This window comes from Micromesistius poutassou, assembly GCF_964030765.1.
Source record: "Micromesistius poutassou genome assembly, chromosome: 22".
Taxonomy (NCBI): Eukaryota; Metazoa; Chordata; class Actinopteri; order Gadiformes; family Gadidae; genus Micromesistius; species Micromesistius poutassou.
Window position 1 is genome coordinate 8,664,976 of NC_140292.1, and position 21,692 is coordinate 8,686,667.

Genomic DNA, 21,692 nt, shown 5'->3' on the forward strand with positions numbered 1-21,692 from the left:
TATGGTCAACATGCTAACCAGAAAGAACAAGGAAAAAAACACGCCACAACCACAAGATCGACTTTATCATTTAATTATAAAACATCCTTTCTCAATCCAACAGACATGTTTGAGCATATAAAAATGACGGTTAGTGATATAAAAAGTTACTTGGTTACTTTACTAATGTTACTAAAGCCGACTCCTACGCAGGTCATCAGCACCTTCTCCCCTCCCTTCCTCTCATCTTCCAGTGGCTGCTTGGCCTCCATCTTGAACATGATCTGGAAGAAGTCTCTAATATGGCGGAGGAATTCAACCCTAGACAAAAGAGTCACAGAGGAAAGGTTTCAAATTGTCAGCATGAAGTCAAGTATTGGCTCTATGCAGGGTTGAATTGGCAAGCGATATTCCTGAACCAGGACTCCACAAATCCTGTGACAAGAACTAAGTAAACAACAAATTTGAAGAGATCTATTGGTCTGGGAGGTGCATGTATTCCCCTGTCAACGTGACATTACATAAGGGGAGAAGCATATCGATTTTCTTTCTACAAAGAAAAACAAAAAAAGGAATACATTTTTTTTTTTTACAAACACATTTGACCAAATATATGAAAACAGAACCAATAAAGTTCCCGTCTTAAGAGACCCAGTGTGACCATTGTTAGTACTCATATGACAACAGACAACGAGTGGTGCCTTGCGATGGCACTGCCAATCTTCAGTTATCATAGTACTGTACTTTAGAAGGACACAGCACCGGTACCATGATAACTGAAAATGGACAGTTCATAGTCCTTGTGCTGCGCTGGTCCAGCTGGGAGTGGGTGTGGTGAGGCTTGCATCCGGCCCGTTGACCCGCACCGCCACAGTTTCCGCCATTCAACAGCTCTTTAAGAATGATCCCAAAACACAAAACCATTCCCCTGTTCGAGAATCGGTATTAAAACACAATGAGACATTTTCCTGATAAATGACGAAACCAATGAATTGATCATCTGAAAAACACATTTCAAACACATTTTCTGCTGATCGACAACCGTTTCAGTGCTTGGGTAAAAATGAAATCATCAACAATAAGTGGAAGCTGTTTGTGTTCCAGCCTTCTGCGCGGCATGGCACCCCGGTGAGAACTTTGGATCGCCGCCCTCCGAGTGTGTGTGCGTGTGCGACTTACGTGTAGGGAGAGAGTGGGCCGAACAGCACCTTCGACACATCTTGTTGGCCTAAGGTCATGAAGAGCAACGCCAGGCTCTGATTGGTCGAATCGACACAGCCTCCCTGAAAAAAACAGGGGGGGGGGGGGGGGAAGAGGGGCTATTGCGTCAGCAGCAGCAACAACAACCAAAAAATAAACAAACACACCAGAAGGTTGGGGATCTTTCCCAGGAAAGGACTCATTCACCTTTCCTGCAACTCGATAACAACGCACCCGAACCACGTCAATGAAAACACAGCGTCACTCAACGAGGCGGGGGTGCAAGAGGTTGTTCAACCCAAAGGGACAGGCCTCCCCAATACACACAGGTGAAAGAGTTTGTTTTTAAAGGGTTCATCTTTTGAGTCATTCACAATGAGGGCCTCTGTTTCAGAGGAGAAGACGCCAACTTGGTCTTTCCTCTCCATACACTCACGTGTATCATTCACTGCATTCATCACTAATTTAATCTTGAACTATTTCTGTCTTGGACGACGCGACGCACAGGGAGAAAGTCCTCACTTCCTCGCCCCGAAGGCAAACATATGTTATTCTCGTAACGTCTGACTCATTTCCTCTGGCTAATTATTTTGTAATGTTCTTTCCGCGTATTTCAAACCTTTTAAAAGATTCTTCCAAGCATTTTTATAGTCAGCCTTTAGAGTACAGAAGGCTGGAATGCGTCACACGTTTTCAGCTTGTTGGCCAACTCTACATTTATTTACACTTTTCAACAAGTATGCCAGAATTGACATTGAGTTACTGCTTCTGCCCGGTGGCGCAATTGCTCACACTTTCACAGGATCCAATTAATAATATCTAAACATTGAACAGCAATCTTATGTTTTGCCCCATGGTAATTACAAACTGAAATTAAAATGCACCAAATTATTACAACATACACTTTTAATTAAATTTCACATGACCTTTAAAACGAGTCTCTAGGTGAAACCATTACATACATTGAAATCTAGATAATTCTTAATTAAATGGAAAACATTGCCTGCTGTGGTTTCCTGTACCAAATTGGATCAACAATAGGATCAACAATTAAAAAAACGGTCCATTTTAAAACTTTTAACTGCAAGGGCAGCTACATTCATAGTGCATTATACCTATATTATTGGTCACAACACATACCACATGCATTTCTAAATTCCTTCTTGAAAGCACACCCTAAAGAAAAGGACCACTTGATTTTGCCTTCTGTGACCAAAGATAATGTGCCACAGATACAATGTTACTGTACAGTTCTATTTAGTTGTAATCCTACCAAAACAAACTTTACCTTTACTAAATCATTATTGCTTATTGCAAGATATTTTCCAACTCGATCAAGTGTGCATCAACCTTTAGGAATAGGATACCATCTTAAAAATGTACCCATGTTTCCCACATATCAAAATGACCTTACCTTCCTTGCTCTCAGCCCTGCACTGAAGCCCATCCTGAAAGTACAGACACATACTATATAGGGTCACCACGAGCCACCTGCCCGCAGGTCTCGTCTGGAAAAGCCCCTAGAATCCCTACCTAGAGAAAAACCCTCAGCACCACTCCCTACGGTACCGTCTCCTGGATAATTGTCCGTGGAGCGGCCGTCATACAACACTCACCATGCAGCGGTTGTTAACTGGAACGAAATGGTTAACGCGTGGAGATCCCCACTTACATGAGACTGTTGACGCTGGCTCCCAAGGCTAAATGTGCCGCCGTGTAGTTATGACATTTCACTACAAACGCAAGTGGACCGTACTGATTAACCCTAAAACAAACACGCACACAAACGTATTGAGAGTAAACTTCGACAGCAGTCGCCGCCGCCGCCAAACGCCTGGGCTTCAAACATTAACCGCCGTGGCCTGGCCTCTGCCTCGATCCGGAACCATCCTCTATGTCCCCCTCGCCCCCGGCCACTGGAATCAAGACCACCCGTCTCCCCCTAGACTTATACCTGCTGCTACGCCCGACGCTTTTAACATCCACAAGTGTTCTTAAACGGAGGCTCACGTGACCACGCCCCTGCAGCGCGGTCATGGCGACGGGGGGAGCGAGGACGTCTGACAATATCGCTCTTTCAGGGATAACCGGCGTTGTCCTGACCGTCTAACGCGACTCACATGGCTCTGACGAGAGGAGAGTGGGGGGGGGGGAGAGAGAGGCCACCACTGCAGAATGAAGTCCCAGTGTGTCCGACTGTAACTCATTGTGAGGGCTGGAGTGTTTATCCTCATGTCATGCACGTTTTTAAATGATTTGTGCTGCTCTACATTTTAGTTTAGTCTATTGCCATGACCGTACTTTATGAGCCATAAACCATTCCAAATTATATTCCTCGACTCCCTACCAGCATTGTCCCAGGTCTTCTAAACAGCCATCTACGCAACCACACAGCTTAACGTGTCCATTCATAAACAATATAGACTCCTAGCAAGAGGATTCGTAAACTGTTGGGAATGTTGCCATGTCAAAACTGGTCAAAGGAAGTCTAGTTAAGTCTCTTAAGAAATACATCCATTTCAAAAAGAGAAAGTGATTGGGGTATCTAGGTCTGTTCCCTGCTCGACCAATCAGCAATTAGTTGACGCAACCTCGGCAGAGACGTAGGCAACCTCGGCAGAGACGTTGCAAATCTCTGGGAGCACGTTTGACATACGTGCAGGTCTGCACACTGCAAAAGGGGCGTGGTCAAGTGTCTGTGTAGCGACGTGATCTTCGTCCCCGTGCTGACCCAAAAATGTAATTTGGGCTTCAGGAAACTTGGGTCAGGTTTACGTCTGTATTTTTGTATATGTTGGCATGGCTCCCAACAATACATTTCCTTTTGTCACGGTTGTTTCAAAATAAGAGGGTAGTGCAACTACTCTATGCAAGTCTACTCGACACTGCTCTGTAACCCTAACCTCCCAGTGCTTCCCGTCTGTTTGACCTCTTTCAAGGAACCCAGTCTTTAGAATCAAAACCATTAAAAGCCAATGCTTTTCAGATACAAATGGACTGACTCCTTCAAGGATTGTCAGACCTAAATATGAGCTCTTCTTTGCACCACTACATAAACGGTTCAAGATGGCCCACTTGAATTCCTTTTCTTTCGGTCTCCAGTCAAATAGTTCTCAACAACATTCCAAGCCTTGCATGCCTATCATTTCAAGATTTATGTGTTAACAATGGCAGCCACTCTAGGGTTCTCCATAACCAACGTATAGTCAAACACCTCTGAATTACTGGCTGGGTGGGTGCTGCAGCATACAGCATGGGATTCTCTACCACGACTCCAGAGATTCTCCTGCAGAGAAAATTCAGCCAAATGGCAGCTATGACTACATCTTACCAGACCCATTTGTGTTGTTAATGTGCTACCTCGGTTTAAGTGAATATGTTATGCCTTCATGTGGAACAACATTGGGAAAACGCAGACTGTATGAGGACTTGTATGCAAGCACAGGAGCATTTGTTAACCATTACTTCAGTGAGACGTCTCATGCTCGCTACATACAGGTTTATAGTCTCTCTGGAATAGCCACAGTTCATAGTTTGCATTTCACCCAGATACATGGAAACAAAGTGAAAAATCTAGATCAACAGCATAGACAAGAAATTTGCAGAGTGGCTTTTTCAACGCTATTACTACTTTCTGTCAGTCCTGGTTATATTGTCCATCTGTTAGTTGCTATATTTAATGTAAAGTTGTTAATGTCCGTCCGGCTGAGCTTGCCTCCTGTGCCCTACTCAAAGCGATATCTCTAGTGAATCTGTGTGGTCATCAAAGTACCTTTAAGTACACAGTCCGTCCTAATGTACTGTTGGTGGACTGGAGCACTGAACTACGGGCCTGAGCTGGCCCACCTACAGTCAGAGTGAAACTACATTCCTGCTTGTTTGGTTGGCCGCATTTCCAAGGAAAAGGTGAATGTGCAGGGCTGCAACGGATCTTGTGTGTGTGATTTACTATAGCGGGATAAATCAAATAGGACGCGCTGATTATATATTGTATGATAACCATATCATGTTATATTATGATATGATACAGTGCAAAAGTTATAAGGGGTTGGAGAAGAATGACTACCCAAACGATTTACGATTACACTTGGGTTATAGTCAGACTTATCCTTCGGTTGTACTTTAAGAACACGATTGCACAACTCCACGACTTGGTACAGAATTACTTTAACTGTTGCCATTATAATGTATCCCTCCTCTGCTTGCTCGCCGAACATGACTTACTGGCCCTTAGGGGCGGGTGTTGCCTTCAACACAACTCATCTTCCATTGCATTTTTGTAATCAATTTGAAAATGGTGCTTTGTGAAATATTTTTAGGGAGGCATGCTATCAGCGGCAAATTAATGATTAACTCAACACTGGTCTCAAGACCATCATTCAAACCCAAAAAACTAAAACACAACCGAAAGAGAGAGAGTGTGAGTGTGAGTGTGTGTGTGTGTGTGTTGCCCACCCTGTGGATCTCCTCCAGCAGCAGCTTGGCACAGTTCTTGCCGAGGTCCTCTGGTAGAATGGTCGGCCCCTGGCCCTGTGGTGCGGAGCTCAGCTCGGCACTCAGGAAGAACCCCTTCTGGGTCTCCGCCGCCAGAACCAGCCCGAAGCCCGGCGACCTGGAGACCCATCAGACCCCGTTAGAAACACTGGTCGCAGTAGAACTCTGGCTGGCGTTCTACACATCATCAACATTGCAACGCAATCATTCTGTTCTGGAGACTCACTTCCCAGAGTTGGCTCCCTTCAGGTGGTCCGTGTAGATGTAAATGTCTGGAATGAACTTGTTGATGACACTGCGGGCCGAGTCTACGATCCGGTTGGCCATCTGCGGGGAGACTCTCACAGAGTATCTGAACGCATGGAGTCAAGGAGCTGCAGCCTTACTTCATGCAGTGTATCTGTGACGGCCACACTTCATGCTCCAACACATCACTATTTCATGACTAAACATAAGTCTTACACATCACGTCGAAATGATGCAGATAACATTGTAGAATAGGGTTAGGATTAGATATCGTCAGATACGACACAGCAGAGAGAGATCTGCTTTACTGGTCTACTTTAGGAATTGTTTTGAAGTTAGGAAGACACTAGAGACCAAGAGTGACCGTACAGTTACTAAACTTTCGTTCACAGCTGGATATTTTGGTCATCCTGCATCTTGCCTCGGCTCCTCACAACAAAACAATGAGAAGCCTAGCCTATTATGGCATGTAATTAACCTATACACAATATGAACATCGTTCTGGCCTGATGCGTTGTGCTAAAACCGTGCCGTAGGATACGCTATGCCTCTGATCCTCTTGATCTTGCCTGGCTCAGTCAGTTGCACCGGCCGGAGGGTCCTGCGTATGGGACAGGAGAAGGTCACCTCCCCTCCACCGCCCGGGGCCATGCCCCTCTTCACCACCTGGGGGCGCCAGCAACACCAGAGAGAAAAGGCAGGGAGCAAAACATGAGGAGCGGCAAAGTGGGGCGGGGTGGGCGGGCAGATAGACAGGCAGAGAACGGGAGTGTGAGCGAAGGCAAAGGACAGACAAGGTGCTTCGTGACTCGTGTGCTGATGTCCGTACCTTGATTTCCAAGCCATCTCCGTCGATACCAAACTGCTTCAGTAGGGGGACGGCTGTGGTTTTAAGCAGATCCACCTGCAGGAAAACATAGTCCAGTCAGAACACAGCACAATCTCATCCAGATGAACGCTGGGCTGTGCATGCTTTGGGGACTCATGTCATGATTTTGTTAAAAGATGCTGCTGTTGAGCGTTGTGAAGAGGCCAGCAAAAAAGGTTTTGAAAATAAACCACAACAATCTTTCCCTCTGCTCACTCCCTCCCTCAGAGTCATACAGTCCAATACCACTAGTGCATAGTGGAAATCGAACCACTAACCCTGGTGGGGTTGACTCCATACTCAAGTTACCAAGTCCCAAAATACACAAAGCCTGTTAGGTGTCAAGCTGTACAATGTGTACATTGACAGACAGGTTTAATGCAAGCATATTCCTTCAAGTTGATTCTACAGATGCCAGAAATCAGAACCAGGGCTGATAAAATTCTCACAGAGGGGTCCGTGGGGTCGTTGGTGACTCCCTTCAGGGTGGCCTTCAGGGGCGTCTTCATGAAGGCAGCCAGCATGAGCAGCCCCTCCAGGTAGTAGCCAATAGACCGCTGCGGGTTACAGTCATGCTCTATGGTGCCGCCCAACAGCAGGCCAGGCTGATAAAACAACACGGTACCTATAGGAATATGCATAAACAGAAGACATACTAATGACCCGGTTGTCTTGTTAGTTAAATACACCGTCATTACACAACAACGGTGGTCACAGGTATACGCATATGCTGGAGACTTGGCTCCTGAAAAGGGAACTCACCTGTTTGATTAATTTCTATTTTGGTTCCATTGGTCACTTTGTCGAGGAGCCTGATGAAGCTGGCCTCAAAGTCTAAGGAGAACACAGACACATAGGATTGCCGTCAGCAGGAGTCGCCGTCTGCGTGTTGTCTTATATAATGTCACCATGTGGTTCTGGAAGGCTGCTGTGGAGTCAGTACTAAACACACCTGAAGGATCCACAAAGTGCGCTGGCTTCAAAACAATTCATTTTACCATCAACAAACGCTCAAATGTGTTGTGATGCCCGAGACGGAAACGTGGAACAATTCGAGAAGCAAAATACAGGCATCACATGAACTCCTCCTCGTAGACGCCAAACAACAACACACAGTCAGTAAGTGCGCAGCAGCTAGCCGCCATGCTACCAGCTGAGGAGCTGCTACTCACCCCGCAGCCCTGGGTTGTCGTCTCGGGAACGGATGCCTTTTATTCTAACCCGCTTCCCGCTTAGCGTGGATAACACCAGCCTCTGTCTGAAGAAATTGCATCCTTCATACTCGAGTCCGTGGCTTGTCATGTTTTTTTGTCTCAGAAACACGTTCGTGGGATTCCACGTGTGTTTGGTTCGGAGAGCTGGGAGGCGTTGGTGGTGGTGGTGGGGGAGAGTACGGAGTGGCAGGAGGGTCAAAGGGGAGGGGCGCTTCACATGCAGCGTCTCTGATCACCGCTAGAGGGCGCGCGTGGACAGGTCAATGATGCGGTGTGAGAGGCTCAAGCTGTCACATTTCTGAATGACGGAAACGAATTGCGCCTCCTTTTATTGTCCAATATGTCCTCAATGGATGTTTTGATTTTAAACACACGGTAGATTACCGGGAGACACACATTACAGAAAAAGTAAAGGTGGGATGGGAATATTTGTACACGGCATGGTCCTGTTCATGCAATGAGCGGCTATGTATGGGATTAGTCACATTGCACTAGTCATGTAGCAGCACTAGATGTATTATTTGATCGTGTTACACATTAGGACTAAAGGGTGACATTGAATTGCAATCCCCACTCGACAAAGTTCTAGCTGGGTTTTTTTAATGCGAAAATCAGAGGATGCGCGCAGCGTCCCCTCTTGCTCCGTGTGCAACGTGAAGCGCACTCCTATTGGCCCCCACTGGGGCTGTGACGACGCTCTCTTCGCGCATCCCCTCTGTCTCTCTTCCTGTTTCATTCGTGGAGGAACACATTCAAGGTCCAGCAACTGCCGTAAGACTCGCCCCCTTTGGACTAGTGCGCAGATGTTTGGAGATAACTTGCGTGTGCACGGTGCAGGCATACACCCAGGAGTGCTACGTTGGTTGATCAAGTTGCGCCCGCTTTTTAAGAGGATGGACACTTAGTTGTAGGACAATAAGTTTAAAGGAATCGCCTCAAAATGGTTATGCAGCGGATATTCCGTGCGGTCGTGATGGGACCCCCGGGTTCAGGGAAAGGAACAGTGTCTTCGCGTATAACCAAAACTTTTGGACTGAAGCATCTTTCGAGCGGAGATCTGCTCAGAGCAAACATCGAATCCAAGACTGGTAAGATCGACTATCCAATAACCAGACGCACGTTTATTATTATGCAACGATTTCTCCAAAAAGGGATGGAATGATAGTGTCTTGTCTCTTTCTGTCTACACACACACACACACACACACACACGCGCACACACACACACACACACACACACACACACACACACACACACACACACACACACACACACACACACACACACACACACACACACACACACACACACACACACACACACACACACACGCACAGACAGTTAAAGATAACAATAGCTGTAACTTAAGAAGAACTTATCAAACAACAACAGGCAAACTGTGTGTTCGTTAGTGTGTGTGAGTGTGTGTGTGTGTGTGTGTGTGTGTTGGTGGGTGGAGGGTTTATGCCGCAGATTGCACGTATACCTGCAAGCCACGTTGTCACCTGCCAAGGTCAAGACAGCGAATAGAGCAGCAGTGTGTTTGTGTGTTTACACTATAAACACACAACTCTCTCTTACACTTGGAGGAAGGCCTTTATAATCCCCCAACCACCACAGACACAAGAGAGAATCAAATGAAGACGAATAATATGTAAAATGCAACTTTTTTTTGCTGCTCAACTGTGCTTTTAAAATATACTTGCATACGATAAATGCATGCAAAACCGATAGATTATACTGCAAAAGCACCGATGCTGAACTCATGGTGATTTATATGGTAATCAGTACTGATAACCCTTAGATGCTGAGTTGCTCAGCATCTAAGGGTTCACAAGGGTTCACAAGTGCTCTAGTTGAACATTACTTTACTACTACTTTACTACTATGACTCATCTAGCTTTATACCTTTCAAATTTAACCTTATTGTGGCTATGTTTCTCAACGATTTGTTTCTCCTCAAACCGATGGCTGGTTTAACAGCATTCTTTGCTGAGGGCTGTGTTTAAGATCAAGACCTCTTGTTTGGTCTTATTTTGGAATGAGCAGAACTGCAGAACCAGAGTGCCATACCAAACATTTCATACTTTTAAGTTTTAACTATAAAAACACACCCCTTCCTAATCCTAGTGTGTACCTCAGGGCCACCCTGAAGAGACATTTCAAATTCTTCTTTATTGTCAACAAAAATAAGTAACTTTTAGTCTGTTGGTCCTCAGGATTTGACCCTCCTGAGGACCCGTAGCCTGAAGTAAGGAAATGACAATCTTCAGATGGACTTTGGCCTATCTGGGCCACAAGCCAGCGGGGAGTTAGCGTAGACGTCTTTGTACTAAACAGAATGTCCAAGCCATTGGCTAAAAGGGATGTCAATCACTTATGCTCTTAGGTCATTAGCAGGCTATAATAAAAGGAGAAATAGTCTGCTGTGGATATATATGCTTTTATATAGTTTGATATTGATATTAGTGTGTGTGTGTGTGTGTGTGTGTGTGTGTGTGTGTGTGTGTGTGTGTGTGTGTGTGTGTGTGTGTGTGATCCCAGCGCTGGGTCTGCTGATGAAGTCATGCATCGACCACGGCCAGCTGGTACCTGATGATGTCATCTCCCGTCTCATCCTGAGTGACCTGCGGAACATGGGGAACAGTGGCTGGCTCTTAGATGGTACACGCACACACACACGCACACACGCACACACACGCACGCATGCACGCACGCACGCACACACACACAGGTAACATTTTATGCATTGTCAGTTGTAAAGATTAAGCATATAATCTATATTTTTGATGTATTTCTATAAACAATTGTATTTTTTTTTTGTCAACCAGGAAGTCACATTTTCTCCAATTGTATATCCAAATATTGGCATTCCTGAACTAACAGGACTATATCTTGGTCTCTCTCTCTGTCTCTCTCTCTCTCTCTCTCTCTGTCTCTCTTTCTCTCTATGTCTCTCTCTCTTTCTCTGTCTCTCTTTCTATCTATGTCTCTCTCTCTTTCTCTGTCTCTCTTTCTCTCTATGTCTCTCTCTCTCTTTCTCTGTCTCTCTTTCTCTCTGTCTCTTTCTCTCTTTTTCTCTGTCTGTCTGTCTGTCTGTCTGTCTGTCTGTGTCTCCCCCCCACCACCCCAGGTTTCCCCCGGACCGTGTCCCAGGCAGAGGCCCTGGACGGTGTCTACAGCGTGGACACGGTCATCAACCTGGACGTCCCCTTCCAGACCATCAAGGAGAGGCTGACCTCCCGCTGGACCCACCTGCCCAGCGGTCGGGTCTACAACACAGACTTCAACCCGCCCAAAGTGGCTGTGAGTTCATACTGATGAAGCAGGACTGCTGCTCACCATCTCATGCTTTCATTACACTGCGCACTCATGGATATTCATACGCTCCAGATAGCATAGTCAGGTTGCGGCCACACCGGTCTCTCATATCAGACTGCAGACGAATCTCAAATCTGATCGCAGACTAGCTCAAACCTGAGTGCACCTTCTTCCTTTCAGGTGTAACCTAGGACTCAGAGAATAGGGCCAAACTGATTCAGCATTTAGTCATGCAGTGATTTACAGGAAAATGTAAATAGTAATTGACGCACACACACACACACACACACACACACACATGAAAGAGGGTCAGAGATAAGGCGTGTGAGGTGTCAGAGGCCAAGAGGGGACCTTTGCTCTTCTGTTCCACCCCAGTGTAGAGGGTTGTTGACAGAAGCCCACACATATTGGTTGGGTAAATATTGACAAAGGTTTCTTTTTTTTTTCCACACCATGCACATTATTGTTCTGATGGCTAAACAGGAAGCTAAACCAGTGCAACTGGTTTCTCCATACAGGAAGCTGGCATACATTCCAAAGCATTCCACACTTTATCTGTGATAGGACCAGATGTATGACCTATCAGATACCAGCACCAGGTGTATCAGATACCAGAACCAGGTGTATAAGATACCAGCACCAGGTGTATCAGATACCAGCACCAGGTGTATCAGATACCAGCACCAGGTGTATCAGATACCAGAACCAGGTGAACAGATACCATCACCAGGTGTAAGATAACATCACAGAAAACAATGTTTGACGCAACAGGAGAAGCAACTTCAAGTTTGTGTCCCGGAACCCAAACGCTCATAATGATGTATCGTTCTGCTGGCCACTGAAATGGGTTTTGGTGTATGATGACCTCCAGGGTTTGGATGATGTGACCGGAGAACCACTGGTCCAGAGGGACGACGACACCCCGGAGACCGTCACCAGGAGACTCAAGGCCTACCAGACACAGACCGAGCCAGTGCTAGAGTACTTCAGGTACAGTCACACAACCCTTTCACATTGTAAAGGTGATACGGTTAACCACATTAGTAGAAGAAACATCTGGAATCAGCAAGAAGTCTGCCTCCAGATGTCGGCCGGCAGTCATTTGGTTGTTCAGTTGTGTGAGTGTTAATGGCTTTAAGAAATTATACGCATTATACAGTTACAGACATTTGTCATGTTTAACACGTAAAGCAGGTTTGACTGTTGGGTTTCCATGACCATGCCTTGAATGGGTAAGAGAGAGATAGGGGCGTACCAGCGCTCTAGTCTACCCACTGTATGAAAAGTATCATGATCATGAACATGAAACTATGGTTTTCCAGTCGCTCAAGGCTGGGGGTTTCATTCGCGCATTGAACCAACACAAACACACATAATACAGCCTGCACTATCGTCTTGCTGCTCACCCATTCATTCAAACATTAAGCACAATGTTTGGATTATAAATACAAAAGTAAAAAAAGGCAAGAATACTGTATAACATACAATGTGGACATGAACGTCTTCAGTCAACTCTGTATTGCACTAAAATAGCAATATTATCATTGTAGTGATAGCATTCGTACATTTACAGATCGCATTGACTAGTACTGTTTGATTGCTTCAGTATCCCTTTAAATCTGTTGTTCCTATCTGTGTCAATACTACAGGCAGTGTCATAAGCTGATGATTGGTCAGATGATCTGTAATCTGGTGTTCCTCTGCCTTACAGGAGTAAAGGGATACTGGAGGTCTTCTCCGGCACAGAAACCAACAAGATCTGGCCCCACGTGCAGACCTTCCTCAGTAGGAAACTCTCCTAAAACGGAGGACCCCAGAGACCACTTTAAATGTTTACCAGCAGAAACATTGTTTAAGGTATGTGTGTACGCTCTAGAGATTGGGCGTAACAGTGTCCTTTCGATTTAGTGCCATGCTTATTGCAGCAACACTCCAGTAGATTGTATTTAATACTGTTGTAAAGATGAGGAACAAGGGATTGCATTTCCTGTATAGGCACAACTGCTCCTTTTATATTTAGAAAGGTGGTGGCTTTTAGATGGTACACTTTGCATAATTAGATGTCTGTTTTCCATGGTTTGCCTTTCTGAACCTGATAAATGACACATGGACTAATGTAACACAACTGTCAAAAAGGGAACTGTCCAATCAAAGCTTCTGTAATTAGTTTTGATTCATTTGAGTTTATTTGATTTTAACTTTGTCCATCCACATCTAAAATAGATGTAAACCACAAACTGGTGGTTAGTTATGTGCTCTACTGATTCTGTCTTGAATTGATGCACTTCATGTGCTTTCGTCGTAAAATGTTGAATGAAAAAGCAATAATCTATGCTTTCCTGTGAAAATCATGTAGATTGTTGGGTGAAATTATGCAGTGCAGGAGTATGATATGAAGTGCCTGTGAGAGCTATTTGAGAATTACGTAGTGATATACACAGAAATGCTGAGTGCAAGAGATGTGACTGAATAATGAAGACATCTCATTCATTGATTGTAGTCAATTATTTATAACAGTCTTGTTAACAGGAACCAATGTATCGATGTAGTGTTGAACTTAAATTGCCAATGGCACTCCTTCTGTTTATCGTACCCTGTCAAACACTCCTAATAGGCCTTGATCACAGGAGTAGTGCAACCAGCTCTAGACCATGAATTGCCCTTTCACACATGCACTGTAAGCCCGACATACTCTGTTTTGTGCCCAAGGGTATGTCAGGATGTTGGTGCCCATAATTAACATCATGGATGTTTTATAGTCATTACACTTCTGTGATTCTGGCCTATAGTTTGTACTGTGCGCATCTTACAGAAATGTACCATGTTTTTCCAAGTCTTAACTGTCCAAATGATTTTTGGCCTGGGAATTGAACTCATTAAAGGGAACGTTTGCCTTTAGTATACTAAATCAAAGCACTTCTTCTTGAATAACTTGTACTGTATTGCCAACCACTTAAATTCCTAGATCATCAATAGCTGCCTTTGATTTGTAATTGTATACATACACACAAATGAAGATTCATGGAAGTGTGTAATAAAAAAATGTAAAATAAAAGTTCCTGTTGCATCATTTACAAAACATGGAGAGTGTTGTTTTGTATTTCTTTATTTCCTCACTGATTCAGTTACTCGCCCGTTTCTAATGAACAACAGGGTTTATCTGAAGGACTTAAAGCAATTTTCCAGAAGAGTTGTTTAAGGCCATTCAAACTCAAAGGTCAAGATGCCAAACCAAATGTTACCAAGTGATTCTTCCACAGCTGATCACCCCGTTCTCTCAGAAAAGATACCGACATTTCTTTTACAGACTAGAATACAAAACACATCAGTAGATTACTTTGCATAGTGAAGAATGACAGCAATGATGAGTCTACACTGTGCTATTGATTATGACATTCCCACATCAAGTTTTACAGATAAATGTGTGTATATATATATTTATATAAATATATATATGTGTACAACTGTTTGACACTGATTAACACCTGGCTTGATCTAGGCCTGAACAAGGCTGCAGGAGCATAGGGACTTTGAATCTGAACCGATGGAAACAAAAGACATTTGAAATAAGGATCTTGCAGAATTTGGCGGGAGACGAGAGCCAGTAAGGTGGAAGATGCCGGATAAATAAATTAACTGTTTCTGAGAACTGAGAACATGTAGCAGTGCCGGATTCATGTAGTTCAAGTATGTAAATCAGAAATTAAATTGTAAAAAAAAGGTAAAGATTCCCTTTTTCTTTGGAAAGCAATGAAACAAATAATAAATGGTGTGACTTAAGTCCTGTTCTTAATCAACACTTCGAGCCTCTTTTAGAAAGTTAATAATAGGGTTTAAAGTGCAAGATATTCATACCTCTGTGTACAAAAATAAAAAGTCTCTTTGTGGGAGTGTATCCCGGCTCATCCCCTCAACGTGAATGCATCAATCTTCCCCCAGTTTACCACCGACTGCGGTCTTTATACTCACACTAACACACGCACACACACACAAAGTACCGGTATAAGTACTGGGAAAACAGGTGTCGCAAGGTTAGTCCTACTTGAAACATTGACCATAAAAAAAAACACAACAAAGACAATCCCTCTGTTGACGGTTTATCCAGCGGACATTTGGCATGAGGCAAGTCCTTTGTGCTTGCATTGTGGTATGTGTTTCAATTCAGTTTATGCAACGGGTGGTCAAATTAGGTTAGGACCGTTTTCACCCTTCTGTGGAAGTGGCTATAGGCCAAACTGATCACAACCTCAGTGCAGGGAACGACATGCATGCCGATTAATCACGCAGAGGATCTCTCAAGTTCCCCTTCTCCTTTCAAGTTTGATGTGAGTTGGTTTTTGCAGAGGGAGGCCCGTGTTTGCTACAATAGATGCCATACATTCTTTAAAAAAAGAAAAGTGGGGTACAATGCCACCTCGTAGGGGACGCAGTAGGCTCTGGTGATAAAGGACTTATGCACAGGTCCAGTGATGCTAATCACTTGCTTAAATCATTAAGTGTTTTATATTAGTGTGGTGTCTTGCATGAATTGTCATTTTATCAATGATTGAATCATTTCGACATCTGGATCCATACATTTCTTTTATAGATCAAGCAGCATATCTTCTATGGCAGCAGGAAAGGTCCACACTTGTCTTATGAAATTGTCATTTCCATGTCTCACCAACAGTAGGCCTCCATCACAGAAGAGTAACAGCAGGGTGGAACCAGGCGTATCTCACTAGGTAGTGATGGATCTGTAGGCACGTGCCTACAAAACCAAGGGCTAAACCTGTGTTCGCCCCAACTGTGACAAATCTCTACTAAAGACCTACCGCCAGAATGATGTTAAATGTTTAAATTGTACAATTGTAGTTTACACTAAATGTTAATTCAGAGCAATCTGGAGAATGATCTGTTGTCTGTTGTGTTACGACACACACACACACACTCCTTTCTACTGGGCAGAAGTCCACTTAATGCTGCATACATTCAAGTAGAGAGCAGAGAGTGAAACCCCTCCCTCCTCCCCCCCCCCCTCACAGTGAGGAGGGCCGCCAAGTAACGAGCAAGCGGTTGAAGCGATGGAGGGCGAGGAGGAAGAGGAGTAGGAGCGTTTCGGGGCGGACGTCCCTCAAAACCGCCATCGTCCTCAAACTGCCAACCAAACGTGGGTCTGCGGAGCCCTATGAGATCGCCGTCGTGTGGAGCAGTAAGCCTTTGATTCTTCCCTGCCAATCAGCGTTCGCTAGGACACCTTCAGCTCTGCTAGGACATCTCCATCATGCGCCCGTCGTCCGCCTCCCCCGAGTCCTCCTTCACGTCCCACCGGCCCGTGCTGCTCCACAGCCCCGCCTCCAGGCAGCGCTTCACGTGGTACTCTGCCACCTAGTGGCGGGAGGGAGACAGTGCAGGATTGTTTTTTTGTTCAATCACAATGAGAATAGGGAGGCCGTGGGATGGGATTAACCTTGTGCTCCCGACACCAGGATTACGTCGGTTACGCAACCCTGGGCTGTTTCCTGTCCAACACCACACCGACGCCAACCTTGGCGTCTGTGTGGTGTTGGACAGGCGTATGTTAAATAAATAGCCTCTTGGACTGGATTCTTTGGAAAACCAGGCCTTGTTGCAGCCAATGGGAATCTGTCAGCCAAGGGGGACAGGAGAGAGGCCAGCGGGCTCATTCTTCCATTCTTGTAAACACTGGCGTACTTGCGTTTACTCTGGAGCAGTGTGAGGGCCTGTAGAAACACTTGCAACAAGTTTGGCTTTGAAGACTGCAGTGCCTGTTTGAACAGTGCTACTGCATATGGACTTGGAATACATAGTCCTACTATGGTGTATTCACACCGAATACACTCTCACAAGTTCAACTTACAAAAAGTGGATGCATGTTGACAGTCAAAGTACCGAAAGACATCAATTGTAATTTTTTAGCATGTTTTGCTTTAAGATGTATGGATAGGTTTTGATGAAACAAAAACACTAAATGTGTGAGTTGGATAGGATTCCCAACACTTCATTTAAAAAAAATCATAGCTTTATGGCGCCATCTAATGAACACTTGGCGCTACTGCAACAGTGAGACGGCATGTCATTCACAATGCATCCCAAACTATACACTTAAAGGTGACACATTGTACCACCAGGTGTGAGTGTGATTAGCCGGAAAGTTAATGCTCATTACTGCATTCAATAATGTTAATTGATAGTTAATAATTGCACCTTATAGAAATGCATATGGGATAGTGTAGATAAGAATATTCACAAACATTTCAAGTCCATTATACATTATATTACCTGTGGATTCATAGTGCTGAGAACATTCTGTAAAATCTGCATATCTTGCAACTGGAAGCCCGTTTTCAACTCCTAGGAATAATAAAAGAAAGAAGGATGCATCATCCTTCTCACACACTGGAGCACCGTCTTATCCTGCGGACCTGACGATTGCCCTGCATTTCACACTTTAATTCCCACCATAGTTGTTGACTTGTTAAGGCAAAGCAGATAGGGTTGTTTGTTAAACATTGAACCATTTAAATACTCTGAGCCAGCAGAAAGAGACAGCAGAAAGAGACGGGCTGCTCTGCCAACGTACCGGAGGCAGGGACTCCAGGACCTCTCTGGGGTCCAGCCGGCCGCGCGGGTCCACACCCTGGTGCCCGCCGTCTTTGGGCGTGTCCCCTCTGGGTTTGACCGAGTACTCCTTCACCCGGCGCTTGAAGGCGTCCAGCTCGGTCTGGAAGACGTCGAGGTAGCCCTCCTGTCCGGCCTGCGCCCACATGGAGGGGGGAGAGGAAACGGTAAACATTGTCCCCACATTGTCATGCAACGGCTGAATCGGAACCAACGGTGTTCCACAGCCATGCCTGTCCCAATATGGCCCACGGTGGCCTACCTTGGCTTTCTGGAAGAAGTGTCTGAAGCAGCCTCTCGGATCCTGCTGGGAGTTGGAGGCCATCTCTAGGATGAACTGCATGACGACCGCCTGGTGGGCCACCTGCTCCATCAGCGCCTCTTTCTGCACACAACAAACCCCGTACTGATAAGACACACAAACACACATGAGGAGGACACAGAGAGGACCCCACAGTCTATCCCAACCTAAAGTCAACCCACCACTAATGCACAGTCTACCTCCACAAAACACCCTCCACCTATTAAATCAGCTTGATGAAAAAATTGAAACATTTTTGCAACAGATTTGATATCATTTTCTGATTCCCATTACACTACTTAGTAGCAATTAACATGATTAGAAGTAAATTATTGATTTCTGTTGCCCATCACTTTAACATGCTTCAAAGCGCAGTCGGTCATGAGCTCATCTCCTCACCCCTTCCTGCTGCAGCCGGAAGCACCAGAGGATCAGGTAGTTGGCCGTCTCCTCACAGATTAGCAGAGGCTGCTCGGAGAGGAACCTCTGGCTGTCATCCCAGCGCCGCAGCATGCCTGTGGACACGTGCAGGCAGGACATGATGCATCGCATTAGCAATAGCATGACTCTACTGTATATAAAAACATGCTTCATCAGGCTTTTCTTTGCTAATGCTGGCCTCACAGCACTACACTTGAAAAGGTATTGGAAAATGTGATGACCGGGTGAAGGTATCACCTTAGTAGCATTGATTTAGATAACGGGACGCGTTAGCACGGTACCACAGTGTCCGAAATCTATTTATATTTCGCTTGACTCACCAAAATGTCGGAGTTCATTTTCGTACTTCTGGGTGAAGTTTTTACTTCTGTCCTGGTCACAGTCTGAGGACGTCTGTGGGGTGTTAATTATACTCTGGAATAGAAAAGACACAAGGAATATAAATCAACAGCAGGAAGGGGTCCGGCATCTTGCCAAAGGATGCCTCGAGATGGGCTTCATACATTAGGGATCAAACCCAAGAACATTCTGGTTACCGTAGCCACTAACACCTGTTCTGTTCATAACAAAACACGGCTGTATCAAGTAACAGAGATCTGGTTCACAACAACAAGGACAGCCGCAGGGTCCACATTTGTTACCTGCCAGGGTGCAACATCTCTATTTCAATACACATGCTTTTTGTCTTTTCTGCCGAATGTTCAACTTTATCCCCAATCGGCTGACGTTCATGAGGCCCCTACCCGGCAGTATCCAAACAAACGCACATAAATGTGACCCCAGTGCTGCGTCACGGCGCCTTACTCACCTTATCAAACACATCCCAGCTAGCGACGGCTCCGAGCACGGGGCTGTGGCTGCTGCCGCGGGGAGCTCCGCCTCCCAGCATGCTCTCCTTCCTTCGCCACTCCTCCTCGGTGTGTGTGAGCTCCGAGGGGCAGGCCGTGGTGCGCGCCTGCTCCTGCTCCAGGGATTCGGAGCCGTGCAGCCCCAGGGAGCAGAGCTGGTGCTGGGCCTCGGCCAGGCTCCAGCCGGACGCGATGGATGCCTTCACGCAGCGCTGTTGACTCTGGCACAGAGAGGTCAGGGCGCTGTCACTGAACGGGCCGGAAGCCTGTGATGCGGGCTGACACAAAACAAAAAAGGGGAAGGGGTGAGAACTTAAGTGTCAGCAGCCACTTGTTCGCTCCAACAGTGTGCGGTCCTTCCCCTATGTGTCAGACCTTGGTTGAGTAATGCAGGACACTCTTTGCTGATGAGTGATTCAAATTTGAACTAGACCGCATAACCACCAAGTCATTCTTTACACCACGATTTGGTGGGTGCAATTTACTGTAGTAGAGATAGAGGTCATTAGATTTGAGTTTTCCCGACGCTTTCCTCACCAGATCATGTATTTTGCGCAGGGTGTGGTGAGGACTAAAAATAAACAAACGTATCCCTCCGCCATGATCCCCCTATTACAACCAAGTACCGTTTCCAACCCACTATTATTACCCAATGCAGTCATAGGCTGGGAATGTCAACAGTGCATAATTGCACATGGAAAGAATAGCTATGTTTTCTAATTTAATCGAACACCACACAAGCAGAATCACTGAATGACCAAAAATGTATAGGCGTCATGCTCTGCAAGATTCATGATTTAAAAATCAACGTCAAGTTGATATACATGTAGCCTAACGTTGTCAATGGAAGAAATAACCCAGTGCTTTATGAACTTAGTTTAAAACTGTTATATCGTTTTATGCAGTATTATTATCGAGTTGAATAGTAGCTGCGACGCTGCCTCGACTTTGGGACGAGGAGTTATGAAAGGGGAGGATATGCTAATCACACAATATACATAAAACCAGGACAGACAGAGTAACACGAGCTGCATGTTTCTTATCACACTAACCCTCTCAAGAACAGGCTTAGCACTAGTTGGCTTTTATACCATCGCCATCAAGTCTAATTAGTTAACAGCTGATAAAAAAAATAGACCACTCCGTTACCTGACGGAGAGGAGAAGGGCCATCGGAGCTCCATAGAGCAGAAGCAGCGTCGGCGGTGCCATGATGCCGATCTGGGGTTATTCTCCCCCCTCCGTGACCCGTCCACTCCATCTCGCTGCTCCAGCTAGCTAGCGCCCCTGTCTCACTGGCTAGCTAGCTAGCTAGCTGCTAGCTGCTTAACACCCCAGACCAGCAGTCTGTCACAGTGGTATATTTAGCCCAGATACCACACTGTTTAGTCAATCGTCCGGGTCGGGTCTCCGACTGACCACTACATTGGATGTAGTCCTGTGAACAGAACACGGACTCCTTACAAGAGGGTTGTTGCTTTGTAAAAGAGGGGCTGCAAACATAAGAGGCTGCGAACACACATATATACACACACGCGCAGCCTGGTTTACTTTCTCGCGAGACCGCAAGCGGCACAAACTTTGAGTAACGTTACGGGACCACCCTTTGTAACCATGGCACCCACTAAAACATCCGCCTTTGCCCTTATAATACTAGTAGGATTAGATTAGATTACTACATACGTTGCAATAGTAGGAGAACTGGTCTCATTTGCAGTATGCAATTTAATGATATTAGGATTCACATTTCATATTATATATATATATATATATATATATATATATATATATATATATATATATATATATATATATATATATATATATATATATATATATATATATATATACACACACACACTATCTGGAAATTATTTAATTAGTAGTATTAATTAGTAGGCCTACTGCTCCTTCTGGTAATATGTGTGAATCATTAAAAATAAATCATATTGTTAGTTTTAGAAATGAGTTTCCATTGACATTTTAAGCAGATCCTGGCCCATTCTATCAGTATAACAGTTTAACAGTTACATACTCTACTGATGCTCGTCGTCACTGTAAATGAGAGAAACCTCAGTGTCTCTCGAGGGATAATAATGATAAGAAAGTGCCACGATCCACTTGCCATAACCTGATAGACCAGCGTCTGTCCACTCTCCA

At 45.1% G+C, this 21,692-nt stretch overlaps 3 protein-coding genes across 3 annotated transcripts; 1 reads left to right on the forward strand and 2 right to left on the reverse strand.

Moving 5' to 3' along the window:
* Window positions 1-57: 57 nt before the first annotated feature.
* Window positions 58-8,163, reverse strand: rcl1 (RNA terminal phosphate cyclase-like 1). The gene is made up of 9 exons (XM_084486497.1): window positions 7,960-8,163; window positions 7,550-7,621; window positions 7,237-7,412; window positions 6,749-6,823; window positions 6,461-6,585; window positions 5,900-6,025; window positions 5,635-5,791; window positions 1,159-1,262; window positions 58-300 (listed from the first exon to the last, which is right to left on the reverse strand). The coding sequence occupies exons 1-9, from the start codon at window positions 8,087-8,089 to the stop codon at window positions 147-149; spliced, it is 1,119 nt and encodes a 372-aa protein (XP_084342623.1). The 5' UTR covers window positions 8,090-8,163; the 3' UTR covers window positions 58-146.
* Window positions 8,164-8,825: 662 nt separating this feature from the next.
* Window positions 8,826-13,296, forward strand: ak3 (adenylate kinase 3). The gene is made up of 5 exons (XM_084486962.1): window positions 8,826-9,089; window positions 10,546-10,665; window positions 11,135-11,307; window positions 12,194-12,312; window positions 13,034-13,296. The coding sequence occupies exons 1-5, from the start codon at window positions 8,942-8,944 to the stop codon at window positions 13,122-13,124; spliced, it is 651 nt and encodes a 216-aa protein (XP_084343088.1). The 5' UTR covers window positions 8,826-8,941; the 3' UTR covers window positions 13,125-13,296.
* A 1,150-nt stretch (window positions 13,297-14,446) lies between these two features.
* Window positions 14,447-21,043, reverse strand: cdc37l1 (cell division cycle 37-like 1). Its single transcript, XM_084486191.1, has 8 exons — window positions 20,683-21,043; window positions 19,494-19,811; window positions 19,006-19,099; window positions 18,644-18,759; window positions 18,206-18,328; window positions 17,906-18,079; window positions 17,605-17,676; window positions 14,447-16,689 (listed from the first exon to the last, which is right to left on the reverse strand). The coding sequence occupies exons 1-8, from the start codon at window positions 20,791-20,793 to the stop codon at window positions 16,570-16,572; spliced, it is 1,128 nt and encodes a 375-aa protein (XP_084342317.1). The 5' UTR covers window positions 20,794-21,043; the 3' UTR covers window positions 14,447-16,569.
* Window positions 21,044-21,692: the final 649 nt, after the last annotated feature.

Coding starts and splice junctions, on each gene's coding strand:
- ak3 (XM_084486962.1), top strand. CDS start 8,942: ATGGTTATGCAGCGGATATTCCGTGCGGTCGTGATGGGACCCCCGGGT. Junction 9,090..10,545: donor AAACATCGAATCCAAGACTG/GTAAGATCGACT, acceptor GTGTGATCCCAG/CGCTGGGTCTGCTGATGAAG. Junction 11,308..12,193: donor TCAACCCGCCCAAAGTGGCT/GTGAGTTCATAC, acceptor GATGACCTCCAG/GGTTTGGATGATGTGACCGG.
- cdc37l1 (XM_084486191.1), bottom strand. CDS start 20,793: ATGGAGTGGACGGGTCACGGAGGGGGGAGAATAACCCCAGATCGGCAT. Junction 18,329..18,643: donor TCCGGCTGCAGCAGGAAGGG/GTGAGGAGATGA, acceptor TGTTGTGTGCAG/AAAGAGGCGCTGATGGAGCA. Junction 16,690..17,604: donor TCAGCACTATGAATCCACAG/GTAATATAATGT, acceptor TCCCGCCACTAG/GTGGCAGAGTACCACGTGAA.
- rcl1 (XM_084486497.1), bottom strand. CDS start 8,089: ATGACAAGCCACGGACTCGAGTATGAAGGATGCAATTTCTTCAGACAG. Junction 7,622..7,959: donor CGACAACCCAGGGCTGCGGG/GTGAGTAGCAGC, acceptor TGTTCTCCTTAG/ACTTTGAGGCCAGCTTCATC. Junction 1,263..5,634: donor TGCTGGAGGAGATCCACAGG/GTGGGCAACACA, acceptor TGTTTTTTTCAG/GGAGGCTGTGTCGATTCGAC.